Source organism: Alexandromys fortis, unplaced genomic scaffold (assembly GCF_014885135.2).
Source record: "Alexandromys fortis isolate MF-2015 unplaced genomic scaffold, M_Fortis_MF-2015_v1.1 scaffold_148, whole genome shotgun sequence".
Taxonomy (NCBI): domain Eukaryota; kingdom Metazoa; phylum Chordata; class Mammalia; order Rodentia; family Cricetidae; genus Alexandromys; species Alexandromys fortis.
In genome coordinates this window covers 295,367-321,589 of record NW_026068019.1, presented here as the reverse complement: position 1 = coordinate 321,589, position 26,223 = coordinate 295,367, and the positions used below count along the sequence as shown (strand labels likewise).

The window sequence follows — 26,223 nt, the reverse complement described above, 5'->3', positions numbered from 1 at the left end:
TATATATATATATATAGATATATATATATATATATATATCTTGATATAGGATATACATTTATATAGTCCTGAAAGGAAAAGAAGCCTGGCCTAGGAGTCAGAACCTCCATGCTATGGCCTGGCACATTCGCACTAGCCGTGATCCTAGGGTAGTTCAGCCTCATATACATGCCAGCAAACACGCAGGGATGGCTCATATGGGAGAGGCTCGTGTGAACACAGTGCCCACTCTTCCTACGCATTCCAAGTTTGAGACTGAGGTGATAACTCGGTAAAGTGCTTAGCACAGAAGCAATAGGGTCTGAGCTCAATCTCCAGAACCCATATTTTAACCATACTGTAACCCCAGAACTGGCGAGGTACTGGAGCTAGCTAGCCAGCCAGCCAATCAAATCAGTGAGCTCCAGACAAATCAGAGATCTTGTCTCAAGAAACAAGATGAAAGGCACCTGAGAAGCAGGTTGACCTCTGACTTCCACACTCATGCACACACAGGTACATATGCGTATATACACACATGCTCACATGTGCACACAGGTGCACATGCATCTGCATACACACATGCACACGTGTGCACTTGCACCTGCACACACATACATGCAAACACACATGAACACATGCACACATTCATCAGCACACATACATGTACATGTACATAGAGAGAGAGAGAGTTAAGGTTTAAAGCATTCCAGTCCTTTCCCATTCCCAGCTCCATGATTCCAGGGTCTGAGGCAATCTGGAGTAAAGGAACCATAGCTTTCCTTGGTCCTTCTCTCCCATTAACCCATGGCTCAGCTAATGTGCCCAGAAGTCTTGGTGACAGACTGCCCATTTCCACACGTGCTCCTATGATTCAAGAACAGATGCCAATTCCAATGAGAAAGTTCTATGTGTTTCATATAAATTGATTGGGTCTATTTCTGCTAAATGCATTATCCACTCACTCAGAACAACTATCAGAGTTAATAGAATTTGTAGCTAGAGCCATTATGCTCCAAGCACGCCCTTCTGGGGATGACGACATTGTTGGAAGGAAGTCTTCCCAGGTCCCAGCCCCTCTTTCAGAACCCATCTTTTCATTTGGCGTCTTTGTGTGCCTCCGAGCCTTCTGTACTCAGACCCTATAGGCTCGGCCAAGTTCACTAGCAGTGCACACAGTGGGGTGAAGTAGCTTTGCCTTCTGATTAGCCCCATCCCTAAATTGACTACTTCGTGGAGCTCCAGCACATTCTGTCCTCTTCTCCATTGATGGTATTGTAGACAACCCCGTGGCAGGCTAAGGATGGGGAGGAAGCCAAGTTCCCATCTTTAGCCATAGCTCTTCACTGGGTACTAGTCTGGGAGGCAGGGAGTTCCAGGGTATGAGAATGGCATGGGACAAGGGCAGGAGATCAAGGGGGCCCACTCACACCCAGGGAGCACCCATATTAGAGTCTTGGGTAACCTGTCAGTAGCAGCTTCCCCATAAAAGCCTGATCATGGACATTCTCGGGGACTTCCCTACTCCAGGGGCATCCTCACCTAATCTTCATAGGGTACCCTGTCTGGAGGCGCTACCCCTGTGTGCTGCCCATTGAACACACAGGAGCCTGGGCTCCTGCATGCCTGTGGGATATCTGACATGGGACATTAACCATCCACTTTTCACCAGGCGGTGGTGATTCACGCCTTTAGCCCCAGCACTTGGGAAGCAGAGGCAGGTGGATTTCTCTGAGTTCAAGACCAGCCTGGTCTATGTCTGAAAAAAAATGAATGAATGAATGAATGAATAAATAAATAAAGATCCACACTTCTCACAAACACTTCAGGAATGTCTTCTTAGCAACAAAGGTTAGAAGAAACGCAGGGCTGCAAACAAAAAGTCCTAACCTGGAGAAGGTGGTGAGGTGGCATAGGGCATCTTTCATCCTCAAAGGCCCTAGCACCATGCAGTAATAATAACCATTGTTCTTCAGAGGTGCCAGGAGCCAGGAGCTGGCTGAGCTGCGTGGCTGGTTATCTCACTTGCTGCTGTGACACTAACCCCTTACAGACTCCGGTCCCCAGAGACTAGCCGCAAATTACAGTTTAAATGGCTTAAAGAAAGATCTATTTCTTAAGACTCACATAAAAAGTAACATTTTCTAAGCCATGTAACACCTAGAAGAACAAAGCTATGACAAAGTAACCTCAGAAGGACCACATTGTTGGTAAAGTCTTCTAGAGGGACCTTATTACTGAGAAAACCCCCAGATTGTTATGTTACTTTGCTTGTGTTAGTGTGTTTGCTCAAACAGGCTATACCTGCCTCTCCGCTAACACATAAGGCAGCATGCTAGGAAAACAGTGCCCGCGCGCGCGCACACACACACACATGAAAGCTGATCATGGAAGCTCACTGGCGTATCGCATGCACCCCAGCCTTCACTGGCACACCCCCACTCAATTGGGAGAATAACCCTTTAGGAGTGAAAGCCATGGTGTCGTAGATATAACCCTTGTGCCTCGTTCAAAGACTGGCCATTCCTGGTCTACTTCCCTGCTGTTGAAGCCTGGGCTGTGTGCACTGTCTTTCTCTGGCTTTAGATTATCACCTATGTAGAATAATTATGGTAGTGGTTATGCATGAAGCACCTGCTTTAATAAGGCTCGGGGGTTCCCAGTCATTGCACAGGCTTAGCGCCCCCTGACTTAACATGTCACTCTTCATTCGGGTATGTCTCCCTTCCCCAGGAGCTAGTGTGGCTGGGCTCCAGGAAGAGAGGTGATGTGGAAATAATGAGTGACTCATAATTCTCATCACTGAAATCAACACATTTCTTAGAGTGAAAGTGGCTTTGCATGGCCGGGAGTCAGTCAACACAGCACCCCCTGCTGGTGGCCAACTCTAATGACCTCGATCTTCTTGGTAACCAAGAAAGGGAACCTGTGGACGTAATTGCCTGAAACTGGAGATTGGGTTGAAGGCATTCTGCTTACCAGAAAGAGCCTCTTGGTGTATTCTGGGGATCTGAACTCAGGCCCTCACGTTTGTACAGCAAGTGCCCACTGTTGTAGACCGCCACGCACACGTTTAGACACAAGAGTAGACACTAAGGTCATGCAATGTCTCTCTCATGTTATGCTGAAGACCTCTGAAAATGAATATTGGTTGAGGAAGAAATATAGCATAGTTGTGGTATGGTGTGTGCGCGCACGCGTGCCTGTGTGTGTGCGCGCATGCGTGCATGTATGTATGTGCATATGAGTACAAGCATTTGGTTCACATAGGTACGGCTTCATGACTACACAATGGACATTTTAGGAAGTCACAAGACAACCTCAGGTGTCAGTCCTCAGACACCTTCCACAGTTTTTTGAGAGAAGGTCTCTCATTGGACTGGAACCTCCCCATATAGGTCAAATTATCTGGCCCATGAACTTTCAGAGATCCCCCTGTCTCAGGGTCACTGGTATTGCATGCTTGTGCCACTATGTCTGGCTTTTGTGAGTGTACATTCTAAAGGTCTGAACTCACAACCTCGGGCATCTGAGGCAAGTGCTTTACCAACTAAACTACTTCTCCAGACTCCAGACCCCAGACACTTGGACCTGAATCCCAGCAATGCTGATCCCTATAGACAGCTTTCCTCTCCTGTCTGTCTCTGTTTTTTTTTTTTTTTTCAAATTAAAAACATTGCTTTATAGATCCACAGCTGAAGGAAGAGCTTGCTGCACAGGTCCAGGTCCCCAGACTCCGCATTAAAACCAGGAGGTGTGGCAGCCCACCTGCAATCCCAGTGTGTAGGAGGGAGAGGCAGGATCCAAGAGCAAGCTGGCCAGCCATACTGCCAAAATAGTGCGCTTCAAGCTCATCCTATCTTGACATACAAAGTCAAGAGAGACTGAAGAAGACATACCGTACCAGACTCGTGTGGACAAATGTGAAGGTGCACCCACATAGACACACGTGTACACACACACGTGCAAACATGAACACACACATCAAACATACTCGAGAAAATGGTTTTTACATCATTAGTAGTGATATCGCATAGGTCTTCTATAAGGACCACATAAGTTAATGCACACCAAGGGTTCAGAAGGATGTCTAACGTAGTATCCCGGTGAGCCTTTCTTCCTTTTCCTATTCTAGGATTGAGAAAACTGAGGGTCGGAAGGCAAACGACTCACCCTGCCATCCTACAGAGTCAGGGTTCAGCATCAAGGCTGCTTGCTTCAAAGCCTTCCCCACAGTGCACAGGGCAGTACCAACTGCTACCCACTTGCTGGCAAACATCAAGGCAGAAGGCTGGTTTCATTGGCTGGTTTCTTTTTCTACACAGGGGGTTCAGTACAGCATCCAGTGCACAAGACGGCACCGCTTCCCCTGGTACCCAATGCCGGAAAGCCTGTGTTTTTGGTGAAACAAGCCTGCATTGGGAACCTACACTGTGCTAAGGCCTGTGGCTGGGAACAGACCAAGCACTGCTCTTGCAAACTGTCCCACCCAGATCTGGCTCACACAGGCCCCCATAGCAAGCCATTGTTCCCATGTAGAATTAGGACAAGTGCCCCAGCACCCCTACGTAGCTCTGACTTCATCCTGCCCAGATGGTGCACTGTGTGTTATCCTGAACCAATCATTCCTAGAAAGCAGGTCCTCAGCTCAGGTAGAGGGGCACTTGCCTATGATCTCAGCCCTTAGGAGGCGGGAAAAGATGAGTAGGTAATTCAAGGTCATCCTCCGTTAGAGAGTGAGTTTGAAGTCAGCCTGCACTACAGGAGGCCTTGTGTTTAAAAGGAAGAGAAGGAAGAGGAGGAAGAGGAGGAGGAAGCAAATGAGTGGAACTTCCACACTATCACTTTAGAACCTCCACACCACCCTGACATCAAGGGGAATTGTGAGCTCCTAGCAAACACCTAAGGTTTACCTGGGCCGCCGCCGCCACCCCAAGCGGCAGGCAGGAGCCACTGCAGTCCTCTCTTCCTGCTGGCCCTGAGAAAATGTGTTGTTTCTTCCCCCCATTTGTTTTGATGACAGGTTACCTAAGTGGGAGACAATAAATGATCCAGGAGCTTTGGGCTCAGCACGCCTTGATTAAGATCATTTAGCTCGCGGCTGGCAGAACACAAAGGCCCTCCATCAGTGCACACAGTAAGCACTTGTTTAGGAAGTCCGCTTTAATCATCATTTTCCTCCCAGACTCCTTGCCTCAGCCCGCAGCCCAGCCCTGTGTCTCCCGTCGCCGCTGTCTACCTCTCTTGCTACACTTAAGCTTGTTACACTAAACCTTTACTGGGAAGTCTTCTATTTGTAAATCATCGGAGCCAGGAGGTAGACTAGGCTCTAGGAGAAGCAGCAAGATGTCTCCTCTGCTTGCCCTTCCCTGGCCAAGAGAAAAAGAGACTCCAGGTAGAACTGCCTGGTGAGAAAACTGGGGAGAAGGCAGAACTCCACCAAGTCAGGGGCTCCCCAAAGGGAACAGACAGGAACAAAATCTTCTCTATGGGCAGGGACTGTGTAGGGAGGAGCGAGTCCTTTGAAGGAAGTGGCCATATGTCTGTGAACCTCAAACAACACATATTTGTTTCTCAATGCGAGGTCCAGCTCAGATCCTCTACCTTGAGATCTCAGATGAAACTTGACTGGGGAAGGAGTCACACCCAAGCCCAGCAGATTTTTGGTAGTTTCTGGAGGGTGTGGGGTTGAGCACACCAGTTCCTAACTGGCGAGAGGCCACCATCATCAGTTTCTGCTGGCCTTGGCAGCCTACTTCCTTCCAGGTGTGTTATGGGCAGGGAAGGACAGACGGAGAGAGAAAGAACCTGCTAGCAAGGCAGAAGTTGTGATCTTGAAAACAGTATCCCATCACCTTGGCATGTTCTGTTGGTAGAAGCAGCTCACAGGTCTCACACTCAGGAACCTCAGATGGAGACCCGCTCAAGACCACATACAATGGCTTCATGCGTATGATCAGCCACATCGGGAGACCCTCAGAGACCACTCAACTCTCAGGCCCAGTTCGAAAAGTGTCTATTAGCATTCCATGGGCATTCATCTATTCACAAAGCACCTACTGAGTGCTGCGTAACACCAAGACGGTGGACACAAAGCACCTACTGAGTGCTATGTGACACAATATGGTGGGCACAAAGCACCTATTGAGTGCTGCATAAACACCAAGACAGTGGGCTGGCAAAGAGGCCTAGAGACCAAGGTTCTTTCTTAGAGCTGACTGTGGTAGTAAGAAACTGAGATCATTTCTAACAGGTGATAAAGGATACAAAACCAAACATTCATATGAAACGTTGTGTTACTGTCAATTTTGTTAGCAAAATATATAACCAAAGAATTGGGCAAATTCACTTCCATGAACTGTATAGTGTGTGTGTGTGTGTGTGTGTGTGTGTGTGTGTGTGTGAGGTGCATGTCTTTTCCCATTTTTTTTCACTAAATTCCAAGAAAATTCTAGTTTCTTGCCTTTAAAATCTAACCATTTTTTTAAGTGGAGAGAGGGGGCAGTAGTGCATTTAGAGTCCACACAATCAGTTCTCCAACCCAACCAATTGTCTGTTTGCAAGTAAAAGCGTTACCCTTCCTCGTGTAGGGGAGGGGTGGAAGTCTTGTGAGGGGTTCTGAAGGACTGCCTGCTATGAACCTTCTCATCCATATTGATGAACAGAGTAAGGTCTGCCGTCTTCCGAAACGTGTCTGGGTCTTAGAAATCATGGAAACTCCCGGACCTTTTGTTTTCCAAATAAATCCCAGGTGACTGCTCCAGAAAGGCCTGGTTTGTTTTTAAGAGTGAATATTGACTATGAGTTCACGAGAAGGTGAAAGCAAACCTGTTCTTCTGATTATTATTGTTTTAGTAGGTGACTGGCAGTTTTAATGATCGCACCCCAGGATTAATGTTAGCATGGAATGAAAACAAGGCAGTGCTCTGGGCTGTCTACCAACCTGCCTGAGGATCGATAGCAAGGCCTCCACATTATTCAGCATTCTGGGAAAGAGGACTATTTCTCCTCAACCAACCGTGTGACTCTGACCTTTCTAACTAGTCCGCTCAGTCTATTAGCTGATCTGTTCCACCAGCTCTTGGGTGAGGAGAGTGTCGCCACTGCTTAAGGAGTAGTACTTCAGAGTTTTAACAAAGACAGCCATTTAGTTATGTATGTGCTTGGGTCCGTCTGAGTGTGCGTACCCTTGGCATGAGGGTGTACTGGGCAGTTCTAGGGAGACCTACCCTACCCCCTTCCAGTCAAGGGCAATAAACAAAGTAGCTTCTAGCAAGCATATAGTTAATCTATCAGAAATTGTCCAGTTTAACCGCCTTTACCGTTCTTACACAGACTCTCTTACCCAGCAAAGTCTCGGACCCCTCAGTGTTCATGACATCTCCCTTGTAGGTGTGCACGTGGGCTTGGTAGCACACACGCGAGCTAGTTATCAACTTTATGTTGTGTTTTGTTTAGGTTTTGTTTCCATCTAATAAAGATCCATGCACCACTTTCCATAAGTCTAGCACTAGTTTAGGCTCTGGACATACGGCAGTAAGCAGAATAGACTAACCCAACTCTTGCGAGACTACACCAGTGTCCAACTTTCGTCTTGTCCTACGCTGACACAAAAAGAAAAGGAAGCTAGCTAGGGGACAGAAGCAAGAGTGCCAGGGGACTGTGGTAACACATGGGGCGTGGCAATAAAACACTGAGTAAAAAAACTTCGGGACACATTAAGTGTAACAGGTAAACATTTGTTTACTAGTATTGGGATCCTAGGTTTTACAGCTGGGTGTAGGGGTTAGGGAAAGACTTTTGCCTCTTAGCTTCTGGTTTAACTTAGAACAGTAGAGGCAGTTTAACTGGCCAAGTTCTGATAGTGTAGCTATGCGCTTTATGACTGAAAGAGGGGTTGGTCTTCCTAGGACCCCACCTCCACCCCAGTACATACTCATGCCAAGTGTACACATACCCATACATACCCACTCCAGTACACACTCATGCCAAGTATATATACACTCATAAATACCCACCTCAGCATATACTTGTGCCAAATATACTTGCACACACATACCCACCCCAGTATACACACATGCCAAGTGTACATACATTCTCACAAACCCAAACATATCAAGGTTCTCCATGACCAAGCCACAACCCTCATAAGGTCTAAAGGCCTTGACCATGACATGTACCAAGACAGAGATGGCAGATGGTAGAATAAAGGAAGGACTGTCTAGCAATCTAAGGCAGTGGGGTATCTCTGATGTCTGTCTCTCCACCAAGGAAGCCACAAGCCAGTGTCTAAGGAAGACTTAGGAGCCCTCTCTCCTTCACTCATGTCACTGTTTAAGGTCTTGTAGCCATATCCTTGGGTCAGCAGTGTTTCCATTGCAAGTGAGTGGAAGGTCTTGATCTAGCATGTTCTGTTCAGGTTAAAACAGGACCCAGAACCCATTAAAAATTTAAAATAAAGCCAGGAGGTGGTGGCGCATGCTTTTAATCCCAGCACTCAAAGCAAGTTCCAGAACAGAGCTACACAGAGGGACCCTGTCTTGAATAAAAATTAAAGTAAAAAGAAAATACAATAAAAATATCATAGACAACTGTTGATGTCTATTCAGTGGCCCTATTAGTGACTGCTGTTGTTAGTTCAGTACCTGGTACCTCTTGGCCTTTTCCTCATGATCCTAAAATGGCCATTGCAGCTCCGGCCATCACACCTGCACTGCAGGCAGGAATGAGAGAAAAACCATCTCTCCTTTCTTGCCTCTTGCCTCCTGGTCTTGCAGGTATCTTTCTTTGGGTTGACCATTTGGTTCTACTGTTTTCCCACGGCTTTATCTCTGCCCTTGGCTTTGGGTTGCCTCGCCCTCTCATGGGTCTTCAGTTGTCTTTGAGGCTCTGACATCCAGATCTGGCAACCAAAACTGTCTGTTCTTTGGATTTTTTTTTTCTGCTTTAAAATCTCCTGACTAGTTGGGCCACACATCCTCCAGTGGGGTCATAATCCCACCAGCCTGGAAGGGCTGTAGCGAACTGAGTCAGGGGCACACAACCAGCAAAGCGAAGGAGCACTAAGTAGTTAAGGTGTGGCTGCCAACACTGCGCTCTCTTCGGATGCAGCGAATCCCAATGACATAGCCCTGATGGTGGTGCAAGCAGAAGTCTCTGGTTCTTCTGGCCTGTGTGGGGGCAGAGCCAGGATTTGAGCTACCATCACTTCCCACTTAAGCCTTGCCACCGAATCCATTATGTCTAACCTGCAGATGGCTGAGTCCACAGTCCCCATGTCAACATCAAATACTTTATTAGCCCAGCTCTGGTCTGAAGCCAATTTGGGAATAACTGAATTAGCCCCCAAAGCCTCCCTTAACTTAATTTTTACAGCTCTGCTTTCAAGAGAGTGAGTTTTTTTTTTTTTTTCCCAGTGACCTTTTTCTTCTCCTGTGTGTGACTGAGTTTCCCTCAGGGAGCAGGGGGTAGCTGAGAACACAAAACAGCAGCCATCACAGGCGCCATTAAAAGCTCCTGCAGATTGCTGGGTGTCAGAGCTGTTTAAGGGTAATTCAGTCCTGAAAGCAGCTTTTATCTCAACAGCCCTGACTTGGGGCCCGCTGGTGGGGCTGTCCTTCTCTAGGGGGAGTTGTTGGCCTCCCAGCAGCAGGGCAGTTGGCCTCTGGTCTCTGTCCCAGGGTGCTCCACTGCTTATGAGGCATCCCACATTACTATCTTAGGGGATGGAAGCAGCAACCTTTTTCCCTTCCTTTTCTATTGACCTAACACGGTTGTAAAACTGAAGCTCACTGAAGGATGGAGATGCTACTCACATGCACTCTAATTAAATATGCTGCCCTCCCAAAGGCCTAAGGACAACCCAAGCGGGGTAGGTCAGAACCGTGGTGACACCCTCTTATCTGGAGTGACACGGCCAGTGCTTCCTGACAGGCACCAGAGAGGAAGTGTAAACACGTCCCAGAACCCTGAGACAGAAAGTTAGGGGCCTACAGTTTGAACCATGGAAAGTGGAGGACCCCTCTCACACCCTTGATATCAGATACAAAATATAACAAAGCACAGTAGAATGGGCTGACCTTCTGAGAGAGAAGGAAAACAACTTCATAGAAAGACCATTTAGTGCAAGTTCAGATGGCCCTGAACGACTCGTTAAACCTAGGTGGCACTGCCAAGCCAAGGTTCAGCTGTACTCAGTGGGGAGTATCCCACGAAGAGAAGTGTGACCGACATAGCAGCAGGTTCGAGACCCTGAAGCAAATTAGGACAGCAGCTGCCAGAGGGCAGAAATGGACGCAAGGGGTCTGAGCGGAAGGGGCAGTGAAGGGTGAGCCTAGAAAACGGACTAAATGTTGCCCAAAGGCTTTTGGGTTTGGTTTACGTTCTGTGTTTATGTAAGATTTAGAGAGGTTGAAAACAAAGCAAAACACCAGACAAATTATGCTGTTGCCACCATTGCTGCCTTTCTCCCAGGATCTTTGGAAAAGACAAAACACCTCTCTAAATCGTACGTGAACGCAGAACTTAAATCAAACCCAAAAGCCTTTGGGCAACATTTATAACCAAATGATGATAAATTAATTACATTCCAAGATCCTCAGACCAGTAGTGAATGAAGACAAAGTGTGACCTCCTATTCTCACCCCCAGATCTGTGTGGTGGCGGGCGTGTCTGGTGTGTTGACTTAGATGTGAGTTTATCCCCAAGAATGGCATGGCTAAGTCTTACGGCAGATCTCTTTTGAGTTCTTAGAGGAGCCTCCGTGCTGATTTCCACAGTGGCCAACCCTATCTGCAGTCCCACCAGGAGGGTGTGAGGCTTCCCTCATCCTCACATCCTCACCGCCATTTGCTTTGATTTCTCTGTTTTCTGACTAGAGTGACGTGGAATGTCAGAGGTATCTTAATTTGTATCCCCCTGAGGGCTTAGGATGTTAAATATTTTCATGTTGCTTGGCCATTTGCATTTAATCTTTTAAGAAATATCTGTACATTTCATTTGCTCTTGTATTGGTGGTGGGTTAGGTTGTTGTGGGGTATTTTTGTGTTTAGGCTTTTTAGTTCTTTATATACTTTAGATAGGAATCCTCTGTCAAATATATAGGTAACAAACATGTTTCTCTTGTGGTATAGGCTCTTTGCTGAGCAGACAGCTTTTCATTTCACACAGTCCTATTTTGTCAGTCCTTGGCATTATTTCCTGAGACGTTAGATTCCGGAGAGAGTCCTTGCCTATGCCTGTGTCTTGATGAGTTGCCCATGCTTATGTCTAAGCCAAGGAAGCTTGAGGTGTCTTACAGAGCCATAAAGATGCCAGTCGCTCCCACTGACCAAAGATATGGCAGTTTGAGCTTCCAAAGCACACTGATTATAATTAATTAAAACTCAAAATATACATTTAAATTCATAGATTAATAGTGATATGCAAATATTTAATTGGGCAACCTCAGATAATGTGAAACTAATTCCATATCTTGAAAGTCAGAAACAGGAGATGGAATTGAATATAGTGCCTTTATTACTTCTGCCCTGCCTCTGAGTGACCACGCTGCACAAGAAGGACACCACCTTGTCACAGATATACTCCAGTCAGTGAGAAAAAGGTATAATTAAAACAACGTTGGTTTGTAGTTTCTAGTAAATGCTTCTATACCGTGAACTTCAAGAAGAGCCAATATTAAAAGAGACAGAGCAATGATCAGGCATTTGGTACCTTATGAAAAATCACCGCCCACCACCAAGCGAAGAGATGCAGCTGGCACACTTCCAGGATAGAGCAGCATGCCAACCTGAACTGTGGGGATGCAAAACACAAAATCCAAACTCTGCGAAAAGTCACAAATCAAATGGTCCCTATTCCTCAAAAGTTAAAAATCAATAAAAAGAAAATATATGGAATTATGTTGATTTAATGAAACAAAAATTATGTATAATATATATGTATATATTTTTATTGTATTATATTATATACATACGTCTGTGTGTGTGTGTGTGTGTAAAATCTCCTGGCCTACAATCTCAGCAGCTTGGGAAACATAGTCAGGAGTAACCGCAGATCCAGGGTAAACCTGGGCAATTTTGTAAAGCTTTGCCCTAAATAAAAAGGGGAACAGGATAGGGAGCTAGGGCTGTAATTCACTGGTGAGTGCTTGCCTAACATTTGCAAACCTTGGGGTTCAGTCTTCAGCACCACAAAATCAAAATTAATGGACAAGACTAGAGAATGCTACTTAGCAATAACGCACACTTAGTGGGGGATGGTAAAACTACTGAGAAATTCAAAGAAGTGATTATAATGTAATCCAGAATATGGTCCCTTTGAAGAGCAAGGAAATAGAGACTGGAGAGACCACGAAGCCACTAGCCAAGTTCTATTTCTTGACCTGGGTAGTAGTATTTGCTTTATAATAATAACTCATTGAGTATATAATATACACTTGATTTGTGTTTTCCTCCGTGATTTACTTTAAAATTAAAAGGCTTGAGTATTTTTTAGCATTGCCAAAGAAACTCCTGTTGCACCACTAAACAGAGAGAATGATTTAATTCCCAAGTGGCTACTTAACAGGCCAGAGTCTTCTTTTTGGCTTTTGCAGCTGAACACAGGAACAAGCCAGGACTTTAAAATAAAAAAAATAAAATAAAAATAAAAAACAAAGCTATCTGTTGTAATACTACACAGTAGAATACCAGGGGTCTGGTTGCCATGGTCACACTGTCTGACTGATCACAGAGTTGATGGTGGTGGAGTTGCTTTAACCCAGAAATGATTAAAAGTATATACATTATTTTTATTTTTGTCCTAGTTAGGGAACAGGCTGACTTCCTGAATACCAAAGGTCATCCTCCCTGCTTTCGATAAGGAATGGTTGCCATATACATTCATAGATGGACGACAAACCAGATTTGGGCCTGATATTTATTTAATGGGATGTAGGGGGTCATGAAAATAGGCCAGGATGCACAGCTTCGGTGAAGTTGAGCTCAGTCAGTGGTTATGGCTTAAATTCAATTCCGATGGAGTCCAATCAAAATAGCACAAACGGTCCACGTGACCTGCGGAGCGCTGTTCCTCGGTAGGACACACGAGGCCTTGAACCTGAGGCAGAGCCTCGTTGCCGTGATTAATAGAGAAAGCTGAGAACTGATTTCCCTTTGTATTGCACTTTATTTCTTTGGCCTGAGTCGAGCAGATGAGATGCCTCAGCCACAGCAATAAACCAGTGCAATCACTGTCTGGCCTATTTTTTAAACATTGCACTGCATATTACTAATTGATTTGTTTCTTCTTGAAGGGCTCTGCAATAGACTTAAAATGAAATTCAGTGCGTAATGGATTTTTCTTTACTGGGCTGTCTATAACCAATCAGTATCTTCATGTGTGTGGGTTCTTTGTACAATTTAAAAGTGAATGAGTATTCAACTGTGTTTCCAGTGTGTGGTGTGTATAACAAGATAAATATAGGCTCTCTTCTCCCATAAAGGGCTTTTAATAAAATAGGGATTTTTTAAAATTTTTTTTAGAGAAGGGAAAAGTGAGCTTCCTACCTCCCTTGACCTCATCATGTGTCTTCCCTGGGGTCATTTCATCCCCTTAAGGCTTCACAGAGCTTTGGGAACCAATAAAGAAATTTAGCGGAGGAGCTAGGGGAGCCTCACATTGGCCTCTCGGCTTTAGTCTGCCTCTCTTGTGACCTTGCTGTGACCTTAATCATCTCTCCTGACACTGATGTTGTGACTGTTTGCCAGTGGTGCTAGCCTTCCCCTTGGCACTTCTGATCTAACACTTAACAACCCAAAGACTGGACTTCCTCTTGGATACCATCTGAATCCCTGGGGCACCCCTGGGACTAGACCTCCTAGTCTTGGTTCCTGCTTTCCTTGCCTTATTCTCATGACTCTATGAAGCCCACACTCTGCTAGGCTAAGGTACTGGTGTGCTCACTGTGGGACTTTCTGGGACTGAGAGTCCAATCATAGTGGTACCCTGACTAGATTCTCACCTGCCCCTTCATGGGTCTGAGCAACTTTGATGTAGCCATTCTGGCCTGAACTGCAGCCAGCCTGAGAGGCTGAAAAGGCAACATTCTATGACTTGGAAATGTTCCAGCTACAGGGGTTGAGAGAGGGAGGCATTCCTGGTGATCCTGGTATCTTTTAGTGTGTGTGTGTGTGTGTGTGTGTGTGTGTGTGTGTGTGTATGCACATTTGTGTTGTTTCTTCAGGGGCCATCTACTTTTTTTTTTTTTTAAAGCAAAGTCTCTCACTAGGTCATGTGGCTCAACAATTTTAAGCTCAGCTGGCTGGCCTGTGACAACCCAAGGCATTCCGAACCCCTGCTTCCCCAGCACTGGAGTTACAAGAACATGCTACCATGCCCATTGAACCTGGAACTCATTGATATGGCTATGTGCCTGGCCGATGAGCCCCAGATATCTACCTGTCTCCCACCCCGAGCCCCACCAGTGCTGGGATAGTCTGGCTTTGTACATAGGTATTGAGATCAAACTCACACCATCCTGCTTGTATAGCAAACACTTTCCTGGCTGAACTGTATCCCCAATCTGCCCGCCCCCCAGCTCCTTTGTAATCCTCCAAATTGGCGTAGGAGAACTGCCCTAAATTCCTGACTTGACCAATTACCCACTTACTTGGCTCTTCTGAACTTGCATTTCCTGATTCTTTTTTTGTTTTCCTTTGCTTTGCTTTGTTTTTTAAGATAGGGTTTCTCTTTGTAGCCCTGGCTATCCTGGAACTCACTCTATAGACCAGGCTAGCCTCAAACTCAGAGATCCACCTGCCTGTGCCTCCTGAGTGCTGGGTTTAAAGGTGTGCACCACCACCATCCGGCAAGGCAAATTTCCTGATTCTTAATGGGGATAATACAGCTCTACCTTTAGCACACAGAGTTTTCACAAGTTCAAAGGCACTGAGTTTGTGTATGGAAGCGCAGTGCCTGGCCCACTGAGAGAGTGTGCACCGCATTCCATGCACAGTAGACACTGGAGGATTGTTGTTCCTCATGTGGATGGACCTGCCTCTCAGGTAGCTAAGGTTCCAATCTCCCATACACACGTTCTCCAAAGAAAACAAATAGCTCCCATCCAAGTTTCAAAGCTCACCTTGATTTCCGCTCCCTGGAGCTACTACAGCTAATTTCCTCCCCCCTCGGATTTTAGATCAGTCTCTTTCAATTACAAGACCATGCCATGACCAATCCAGGGACACTGCTGCATTGGTCCTGCTATCTGCCTGCCCTTTTGTGGTTCTAACCTATCTTGGCCTAGAAGTCATGTCTGCCTTGCTTCCACAAATATCCCTTGTTCCAGAATCACCAGCGTTGTGCAATAGTACACACCTTGGGTAATTTCTGGAAATAGAGCCTGTTCCAAGTGAGCAACTTCTCAGGAACGCCTGAAATAAGGAATAAGGATTGTCCGCTTAGATGAAGTCACAGGGACACACAGTTCCATTCAGGGGACCCATCTCAATGAGCAAATTATTCTCTTTAGAAAGACAGAGGGCAGCAGAGATTCATGTGTAAACAATCTTGAAAGGCTGAAGTCTCCAAAACAGAAAGTTGATGGCCATTAGGGGGCCCTAGACAGAGATGGAGTAATTCTCAACTTGGATCCCTTCTCCAGTGCTGACAAGATCACAAGAGTCACTAACATTCTTACATCAAGACAATGAGATAGATGGGACTAGTGTACAAATCTAGTTGGGTATCAGAGTCCATTAGAAGAGTTTTTATATAAAGATTCCCTCCTGACCCCAAACAAGATCTACTGAATCTAAGTCCCCAAGGCCTTGGTCACCAGGTAGTTTGGGAACGACTGTATGTCCCGTGTTAATAAGACATCTGGGCATGTCTATAAGATGTCCAGAAAGAATAAAGAGAATCAATGGCGCGTAGCTGGAACAAGACAAACCCAGCAGAGAAGCAAGATAGGCCTCGCACAAGAGGCAATAAGCTCAGAAAGACCATATCCCCAAGAGGTGGTGGAAGTAGGAAACATAAATTGATTCCAAGCACAGTTAGGCAGATTTACAGTGGCCAGAGCTATCCACAAGATCAGGAACCACCATCGTACTCCAAAGGCTGCTGGGAGCAGCAAAATTCTGCCTGGATGAATCATGAGTCTGACCTGGGATGGCAAATCCTCTATTCCCAGGGAATCCACTTTCGAAAAAGTCTCCTCTCTGGACCTTTCCATCAGAAATTGCTGAAAGTAAAAACAAAATTTTTGTGTATGGAAACCACCCGAGACTAATATATGTCCGTTGAGTTTGGGGAAATACTGGCGCCTCTGTTGAGAAATGACCCTAGAGTCTCTCCTTTGTGGAATGGGGCTATAAATCTCGAGGGTGGGTGTCTGATCCCCACAGTGAGGACCTGAACACGAGAAGACCACGTGGTTAACTGTCTTGACTGCCTCTCTCTGGTGTTACGTGCTATGCGAAGCGCTTGGTTTAGGTTCCTCTTTTAATTTTCGTCAGAAGTGTAAGCAGTAAGTAGTAGAACCCCATTTGCTCAGGTTATAAAAAGCAACGCTCAGGCGGGTCATGTAATCTGACCCAGGTCTTCTTAAACCTTGCCTGTTTGCAACCCTCTTTAGCCTGAGAAATTGTATGACCTTGGGAACATAGATAGAAAATGGGTATAAAATATCAAGCATTTGTTGATAATAAATCACAAAGAAGGTTGTTTCAAAAGAATTCTTTAGTATACATATAGTTTTACCAATTATAAAAGAGGGAAGCAAATATGCATACTAATGAGAGATATGTTTGTTTATCTAATACAACATAATCCTAAGATATATCAGTTTCAAGCCTACATGCTGAAGAAGTCGGCGGGAAAGCTGTTCAAGGTCCATTTATGATGATTAAACTATTCTGTTGGATGAGAGGGGAATTTTGTATGTGTAGTAAGGATGCTGCAACTCACAGCATGCAATAGTTCTCACGTGTGAGCTTTGGTACTTCAAGGCAGCATTTACTGGCATTGTGTGATGTGATGGCACACAAAGAGTGTGTGTATATGTGTGTGTGTGTGTGTGTGTGTGTGTGTGTGTGTGTGTAATTAAGACAACGGTAAAGTCACAGGATACAACATTGGTGATCACTGCCAGAAACATCTCAGATTCAATATGTGTTTGAATTTGAATGAATTTTTGGTCATCGTACCTTCGTAAACTTTCTACTGTTGCCAAATTTCTCACTACCCACATGTTCTGTTATATGACCTCAGATGGTCATGGTCCCCAACTAAGGAGCTTTTATCTAATTCAAGTCTCTCAGTAAGGCAGTGGCAAAGTTCAGAATGAGAAACTTTGGTTCATTTGAATCTGAAGCCCATAATCCTCTCCCTACCTCATCAGACATGGCATCTGGCCAAGAAGTAGATGTCCAGCTTTCCAAGAACCTCCAAATCCGATAATGAACAGAGGCTGAAGTTAAAGAGGGTTCTACTCATGGTGAGGTGCTCAGGCAAGGTGCAGATGTTATGTCCAGAATGGAATTAATCCGAAGCCAGGTTGAGAAGGCTTCTCCACATCCAGGCTGTTTGCTGTAGATATGGGCTGTCTGCAGGATGGGCTTCCAGCTAGACATAACAAAAAGGTGGGACTTGCGACTTCATTTCTTAGTTTTGCATTTATTCTCTGTCCCAGCCTCATGCTCAACTCACTGTGGGCATGAGATTTATAGTGATAAAAACTCCCCTGGATACGTTCGTTGCCCGTTGCCAGTGACAGGATCAAAGACTCGGGCAGTACCTGTCAACAGAGCTCCTATTTGTAGAGTTGGGGACTCTAAGATGACCTGCCCTACCCCCTGTTAATTTTATCATGCCAGCCAGCCCCTTTCACAGATGATGGAACTAGCTCAAAGTCTCATGATACATCATTGGTGAAGGAACATTCTCCCCAAACCAGGTGTTCTTGAAGATGTCAGAGCCCACGGTGTTTTCACCTCCCTCCTCCACATATGTCATTTTGGCTTTGGAACAGGTAAAGGGACAACTGGGTAAGCGAATTCTGCCAAAATACCTTTTGTAAGCAGGACATGGTGAAACAAGCTCATTCTCTTAGCACCGAGGCAGAATAATTGTTCTGGCTGTGAGCCAGTCTGAGATATTCAATGAGGCCCTGCCAGGAGAGCAGGCAAACAAAAATCCAGAACCTCCCATAAATAGTTAGTTCTTTGCATTAATAGATTTGACCAGAAAGCTGACCATCAGCCAATATGCTCCTTAATTCCTAAACCTTGAAGTGACCTTCAGAAACCATCAGCAACCATGTGGAAGTCAACCTTTCCATCTAGGTGTACACATCAGAATGCCACTGGGACTTCAGACCCCAAGGCCAGGGTCCTATCACAAAAGTAAACCAAGGCTAGTTGAGGCTTAAGTTGCTCAGCCCTGCCAAGGTGACCTCCCTCTGACTGTCAAATCAGCCTCTTACATGTTCATCATTAGTTCAAAGCCTTCAAGAAATTTTCTTTTGAATGCTTTAAGTGATGGTGCTACATACACTCAAATTAATTTTCCATCATTTTCTGTGCACAGAATTTGACTCAATCTCTCTTTAAAAGGGGAAATAATTTGGGCCATCTGAAAATGAGATTTATTTTAAGTAGAAGCTTATTTATCAAGAATACAGTTCTGAATGCTTTTATGAGTTGTAAAATGTGTTAGATTTGAGGCCAAGAGATCTGACAGATCCCCAAGGTCCAGCCTGGCTGAAAGAGAGGACGTTTGAAAGGAAATATCCCAGTGGTAGAAGATGAGGTGGTAGGTGGGGCTTGAGTTGTATTCCTGTGATATCCCTAGAAAGCTAGGTAAGGACACTGGGCAAGGACAGACCACAGTAGGGAGGCAATGGGGGCCTGGGGAAAGGAAGAAAGTTTGACCAGTCTGTGACTAGGCAGATGGTTCAGTCAGAAAACTGCTTGTCGTGTAAGCATAGGGACCGGAATTCAATCTCCAGGACCTACGTGAAGAAGCCAGGCATGCCCTTGTAATTCCAGCATGGGGTAGGCAGAGATGACGTCTTAGGGCCTGTTGGCAAGCCAGTCTAGCCTAAATGGTAAGCTCCAGGCGAATGAGACCCTGTGTAAAAGGCGATGGAGGATGCTCCTGAGGATGTCGCTCAAGGTTTCCACTGGTCCACTACATACACTCTCACACGTATGAACACGCAGAGGCGTTCAAAGGTTGAAAAGTTCAGCTTCTCTCCATTTTTGACACTGTTGTAGAACATAAAAGTCACTCATTGCATTTCCAAACCGGGCTTAGCTGGCCTAAACAGGTTTTGGGTTGCCCCATTAAGGGCCTGTTGCCAAGAAAAAATCTCTGGACATAAAGTCATATCTGGAGAGCTTGAGGCTTCCTCCTTTTACCTGCAGGGTCCCTGAGCCGAGTGTGGGATCGTAGGGCTGAGACTGTGTCCAGCTGGCTCTTTCTAGCCACTCAAGGCCTCAGCGCTCTTTTATGTGCACGCAAGCCTCTGGGAACAGGTTCGACACTGCCGTAGTGTCAAACTTAAGTATCTGGGGCTTGCTCAGCACCACACTGGACACAGCCATTGCCTGGATGGGGATGTCACTTCCTCTCAGTGACAGAATGAGTCTGTGGTGCTAGATGTATCTTCCTGTGCCCCGCCCCCTGCTGTCCTGCTTTGTTGTTGGCTGCATCCCTCGTGATCTAAGTCTTTTCCGTCTTCATGTCTTCCCCGGGCACATGAGCCGGGTTCTGGCCCATAGCAGCCTCTTTACAGAACTATCCAGTGTGAATGACTGATCGTCTTTTCTTCCCACAATCTTGGGACCTTCTCTGAATTTATGCCTCAAGCCATAGATCACACACCTTGGAGACAGCCCAGGGAGGCCTGTGGAGGAGGTAAGCAACTGACTCCCTCTCCTTTTATGTCACAGTTCACTGGCTGTTCACCACATGTGGGGCCAGCGGGCCCCATGGCCCCACACAGGCCCAGTGCAACAACGCCTACCAGAACTCCAACTTGAGCGTGGTGGTGGGGAGCGAAGGACCCTTGAGGGGCATCCAGATTTGGAAAGTGCCAGCTACTGACACCTACAGGTATGTATGGTGATAGACCAGCTCCCCTGAAGAAGACTAAAGTCCTATCTGGGGGGTGCATGTCCCTGGGTGCCCAAGCATGCCAAGGGCCACAGAGTCTGGTCCGTTAGTGGAATACAATGGCTGAAGGTGGACTATTGCAGCAAAGATGTCTTTTGTCTTTGAAGAAGCGCACAGACTGTTAGTGGAGCTGATAAACATATGAGCTATCTTCAGAATTATTACTAATTATAGTTAGGGTGGACACAGAAAGCTAAGGGTTCAGTTTGACTGGTTTGTGTTTCACATGTATGTGATGAGGGGTGGGTGGTGGTGGTTACATGTTGACGTGCGTCTGGAGTTTTCTGGCCCCGTGATGATCCCGAGAATGTGTTCCACTTTACCTTTGAGGCAGGGTTTTTCACAGAGCCTCGCGCTCACTGACTGGCTAGGTTGGCTGGCTGGATAGTGAGTTTGGGGTCTCCTCCTGCAATTTCAGGGCTCCAGGGGTCTGCCTGTTTCTATTCTCACAAACACCAGGGTTACAAGAATGCCTAGTTTTTTATGCAGGTGATGGGAATTCAAATTAGTCTCTGGACTGGATTAAGCCATCTCCCCAGCCTAAATGCTAATGTTTCTTTTCCCTTCATGGCCCTTCCGTTTTTGTGGGAATCACAACACTCTCGAAGTTTGTCTTCGGCCTGTCCCAGCTTCACAATTTTCCACCAGACTAGGCAAGAGTAGACCAATCCCACTGTTCCACCTTGAGTCCATGGTACCAAGCAAAGCTAATGGTGAGAAAGTAGGGCTGGTTCAGAACCAGGCTTCAAGGGTCTATCTCTGTAGGCAGGCTCTTGGCTTGGTGTGAATTCTATAAAGTTCCCAGATGAGCTGATATATCCTATGAGGATCACTGAGTTGCACCAAATCCTGGACATGTCTGTGTGTCCTCAGGAGGGCTCCGTGATGGAAGCAAGACCAGTTGCTGGAGGCCTCATTTTAGAGATGAGAAAACAGGCTCAGAGAAATCCAGAAACGGGCCCCAACCTCAGACACCTGAGAGTGAGCATGGCCTGGCTGCAGCTCCTGCCCAGCACTGTCAGCTATGCTAAGAACATCACCGTTAAGCGGTGCTGATGTTGATGTTCCCCATGGTTCTCAGAGCATCCCTCTCTGACCCAAAACCCTTCTCAGGTTGCCCTCCTGTTTTCCCTTAATGAATCTTGTGGTAGACCCATTCCTGGAAGAAAAAAAAAAGTGTTCCAGAGAAAGTTCTGGGTGCCTTGTAAGTGTTATTCTGGACAAGGATATGAGAAAGTTCCATCCCTCCCCACCACCCTTAAACATCCCAGAGATTCCAGCCGTTCTTCTGTGCCACACCAAGCAAGCCAGACCTCCCAGCAGAACCTCCATGCATGACAGGGCAAGGAGAAAAGGAGTCCTGGGGAGAAAGGGGCGGAGCAGGCTGAGGACCTACAAGGTGTCTTGTGCCTTGCTGTGGTTACTACCAAGACTCTTCCTAGGGAGAAGTGAGTCAGAGGTGCTCTCAGCCCAGAGCAAGTCCAAAGCCTCACTGAGAATCACTAGTCTCTCCTGCAAAGGTCACCTTCAGGGCACCTTTAGGCAAGACATTGTGAGTCTTGCCTGTTTCCAGATGTACCCAGGTTGTGGACTCTCTTCCCCCATATTCCATTTCCTCCCCATCTGAGACACAATATGCTGGTACATACAGGTTCCCATCACAGGGTGTGTGTGTGTGTGTGTGTGTGTGTGTGTGTGTGTGTGTGTGTGTGTGTGTGTCTTAGGGGTTTCCTGGCCTTTAGGTAGAGAAATCACCTGGAGAAACAAGAGGAGCTAAGGGCAGAATTTTTAAGAATAAATGGTCTCACACTCATCTGGTTCTCACACTCATATGGGTCTCACACTTGTCTGGTCCTCACACTCATCTGGTTCTCACACTCATCTGGTTTTCACACTCGTCTGGATCTCACACTCGTCTGGATCTCACACTCGTCTGGTTCTCACACTCATATGGGCCTCACACTCGTCTGGTTTTCACACTCATCTGGGTCTCACACTCGTCTGGTCCTCACACTCATCTGGGTCTCACACTCATCTGGATCTCACACTCGTATGGGTCTCACACTCATCTGGCCCTCACACTCATCTGGTTCTCACACTCATCTGGTTCTCACACTCATCTGGTTTCACACTCATCTGGGTCTCACACTCGTCTGGTTCTCACACTCATCTGGTTCTCACACTTATCTGGTTTTCACACTCGTCTGGGTCTCACACTCTTCTGGATCTCACACTCATCTGGGTCTCACACTCATCTGGTTCTCACACTCGTCTGGTTCTCACACTCGTCTGGTCCTCACACTCCTCTGGTCCCCTCTCTTCAGTCTGAGGACTTTGCTCTGACTTTTTCAGACCTGCCCTATGTTTTGGAAGAGGCCAGCCAGACCAACTATACCTACTAAATAGTAATAATAAATTCATTTCCTGTTTATTATTAATCACAGCCTATCCAATTCTAGTGGGGTTCTGGTCTGTATGAAGCACACAGTCTTAGCACAATGTTGACAGAAGAGCTGCCGAGATCAGATCGCTGTTAACATTTGCCTTGGGAGAGGATACCCTAGCCCCAGCCTTGTCTGGCCAATGCCTTCCTGGACACATATGCATTACACTTTGAAGTGGTCAAGTCAGTAAAGAGAGAGTTATGATCTGGCCACGTTAAAATGGGAAAACCAAAACAGAAAGGGAGGTTGAGTTTTTGCCTTTGTTGCTGTTGGATACCAGAGCTCAGCTCTAAGACATGTCCCTGCCCTCACCTCATTCCTGACCCTGATGATACTCAGGGCTTTGCTGACAATGGCTACCATGGTTACACTAACTTAGTAATTTAAATAGATAGTTTAGTGCTTTGCTTTTTAGGTCATATAGAAGTGTCCTCAAGTCTAGCATGTGTGAGGCCCTGGGCTCAATCCCCAGGAGGAGAAGACAGGAAGGAGGGAGAGAAGAGGGTGAGAGGGGAGAAAAAGGAAGGAAAGGTGGGCAGAGGGAAACGTAGCAGAGGAGAAGGATGGCAAGTGGGTCCTTTAAACTCTATATGGAAGGCCCAGTGATGGAAACACACACACACATATACATAACACACACATACATACAAATACACACATACATACACACACATATATACACAAACACATATGCATATGAATATACACATACATACACACATACACATATACACATGCACTTGATATATAGCAGTGTTCCACATAGGGAACTTCCGGTCCTCACGTGGAGGACTTTTTCTCCTGAGTAAATATTATTTAATAAATACAGTTCCTCTGAGAGGAAAACATAGGCTATTCCAGAGGACTTGAGTTGGAAAGACAAAGGGTGAAATTCTTTGCCTTGCAAAATCCATCTCGCCTGGAGTGTGGCGCTCACTTAATACTGTCTGGCTGCTACCTGATGCCTGATACCATGATGGCTCCACTGGTCAGGGAGTTGGAAATGGGGGCTGACACTGGCCACTGCTGTGCGCCAAGGTGAAGCCTCCATTCCTGGAGCCTCCTCGAAGAGGTACACAGTTGAAAGGACCTCAACTCTCTTTTTGCTTTGTTCTGTTCTGTTTTGTGCCTGAGAGTGAACCTAGAGCCTTGTGTGTGCTAAGTAGGCTAAATTTTTCACTCTTTATTTTGAGTCTGGGTTCACTCAGTTTCCCAGACTGGTCTTGAACCTGCCAACCTCTTCAGTCTTGATCTTCCCAAGAAGCTGGAATTTCAGGCTCCCACTGTCATGCCTGGCTTTCGCTGACTCCAAATTATATCCTGGGCCTATCTGTGTTGTGGAAAATAGCCGCAAAGAGGGAAAGAAAGGGAAACTGGGAAGAGGCGAGGGCCAGGCTCCCAGCTTCTCCTTTACACTGGAGCAAGACAAAACTAGCTGGAGCAAGACAAGACTAGCTGGAGGTCCCAGAGCTGCGACCTCTCCTGCCAGGCGCCTGTGTACCCGGGTGAGAGCAGAGGGGGAAGTGAGAGGCAGGTAGAAAATGGGGACTGTCACCCAGAAAAGCGTCAAAAGCTACAAACTAGGGCAGGAGAACCAGGCATGGCAATGAGGGACTAGGCCAGGAAGAGCTTGGAAGGTGGGGTGGGAAGAAGTTGGCAATGAAGCCGGATGGGGAGGGGTTAAAGAATCAAGGACCTTGAGTGGCCTCTACTCTCCTAGGGAGCTTAACTGAGAAAGAGAGGTGAGGGCTGGGGATGGTGGGTAGTCTCTGCTTTGTGGCCGTGATTGCACAGCAATGCCTTATGGAATGTCCCCAGTGGGGGGCTGTAGTGGCTGAAAGTGGAAGGAGGGGGCACAAAAGGAATGTGAATTTGTGTTAGGCGGAGGACAAGAGCCTTAGCCTACTCATACAGGGAGACAGAGTGCAGTTCTGAGACCTGGGCCAGTGAGGCAGGAGGGGAGAATGTGGGGGTGGGGGAAGGATTGGAGCCAGGTGGGGAGGGGTTAGCGAATCCAGCGCAGGGAGTCAGCACTCCACAGAAGCCAGACAGGGCTGTGCTCACTCCCTCTGACTCCCTGCTCAATCCCTCTCCCTACTCCAGCCTCCTTCCTTCCAGCCTTCCTCCCTCTCTGGGGCCCCAGCATCCTTTCCCACACTCAGTCCCCTCACATATACTCAAAGATCATCTATAAGAACATTTGTCGGGGCTGGAGAGATGGTTCAGTGGTTAAGAGCATTGCCTGCTCTTCCAAAGGTCCTGAGTTCAATTCCTGGCAACCACATGGTGGCTCACAACCATCTGTAATGAGGTCTGGTGCCCCCTTCTGGCCTGCAGACATACACACAGACTATTGTATACATAATAAATAAATAAATAAATATTTTAAAAAAAACATTTGTCAATCACAGACCTTGGCTCCCATTATCAGTCTCCCCGCCCCCAGCCCCAGTTCACATGTTCTTCAGGAGGTACCAGATCTCAGGTAGAGCTGGCTGACCTGGCCACAGCTGTTTCTGGTATTCTCCATCAATGACCCCCATTTTCTCACCTGGCTCCAGGGACCAGCGTGCACAGCATGATAGCAAAATTCAACCAAATTACAGATGGCTAGGAGACCCTTCGGGGGAGGGGGAGCCTCATTGAGCTATGGGACCACTCCTAAATACCCAGCACTAAGCTATTGGGGCCATACTGTGAGTGCAACACTGAGCTGTAGTCCCTACTGTGTGTCGAACACTGAACCATGTGCTTAGTAGTGACCTATGGGGCCCTTACTATGCACCCAGCACAGAGTATGTATTTCAGGACTCAGTGAAGTCTGAGACTGGAGAGCCTCACCGCCTCTGGGAAGAGCAGATACAGGGCAGGAATTCAATAACCGTCTACGATGCCAATCAAGTTCTAGACAACAGTAGGAGAGATGTCACAGGCATGATGAATTGCCAGAGTAATTGTGCAGATAGTCATCGCGCAGAGCCGGGAAAGTCGGAGGTGGGGGACCAGGCGAAGATCAATGAGCTGCAAGAAGAATGGAGTTTGGGTCCAACTTCCACCACCCACCAGCCAATGTGACCTTGAAAGTTGTCTTCCTTCCTCTCAAAGGATGAATCCATCTGCAGCATTAAGGGTTTCAGAGAAAGTCATTTCTGTCGGTGTGTAGAGCTGTGCAGGCTAGGTGGAAGAAGAAATGGACAGCTCCCCACCAAGGTGCCCACACTCCAAGGTGTAATTTGCTCCTTCATCACTGCCCCAGGGGAACCCTGATGCTTCCATTGAATTGACTGCTGCCTTAACAAGCATCATCAGAAAGTTCCTGCTGGCCACGCCCCCATATGGTCTTCCAGTAATCCTGTAGACTGTGTGGGCTGGATCTGACCATCCCCATTTCATAGGGGAGGAAGCCAGTGGGGGGGGGGCTTGCCAAAGGTCCCACCCCAAGCCAGAGGTAGAGCCCAGAGTGAAGTGTGGGTCTGTTGCAACTGGAGAGGGCTACAGATGAGGAGTGTGTTTCTCTGAGTGTGTACGGTGGGGGGAGGGGTGGAGTCCTTGCCTCCTCTTCCCCATCACCCCTCCTAGGTGGGCGCCATCCCTGCCAACACGCTAAAACCCAACTGTGCTGTTGTTTCAGAATCCAGCA

At 46.7% G+C, this 26,223-nt stretch overlaps 1 protein-coding gene across 2 annotated transcripts in view; it reads left to right on the top strand.

Moving 5' to 3' along the window:
• Alk (ALK receptor tyrosine kinase) overlaps positions 1-26,223 on the top strand; it is a 723,384-nt gene that overhangs the window by 647,505 nt on the left and 49,656 nt on the right. Inside the window, exon 12 of one of the 2 annotated variants that reach the window (XM_050162985.1) lies at positions 19,917-20,079. In XM_050162985.1, coding sequence (XP_050018942.1) covers positions 19,917-20,079 — 163 coding nt within the window. Of the gene's footprint in view, positions 1-19,716; positions 19,882-19,916; positions 20,080-26,223 lie in introns of those variants that run through there. The other variant, XM_050162987.1, reaches the window with a different exon arrangement.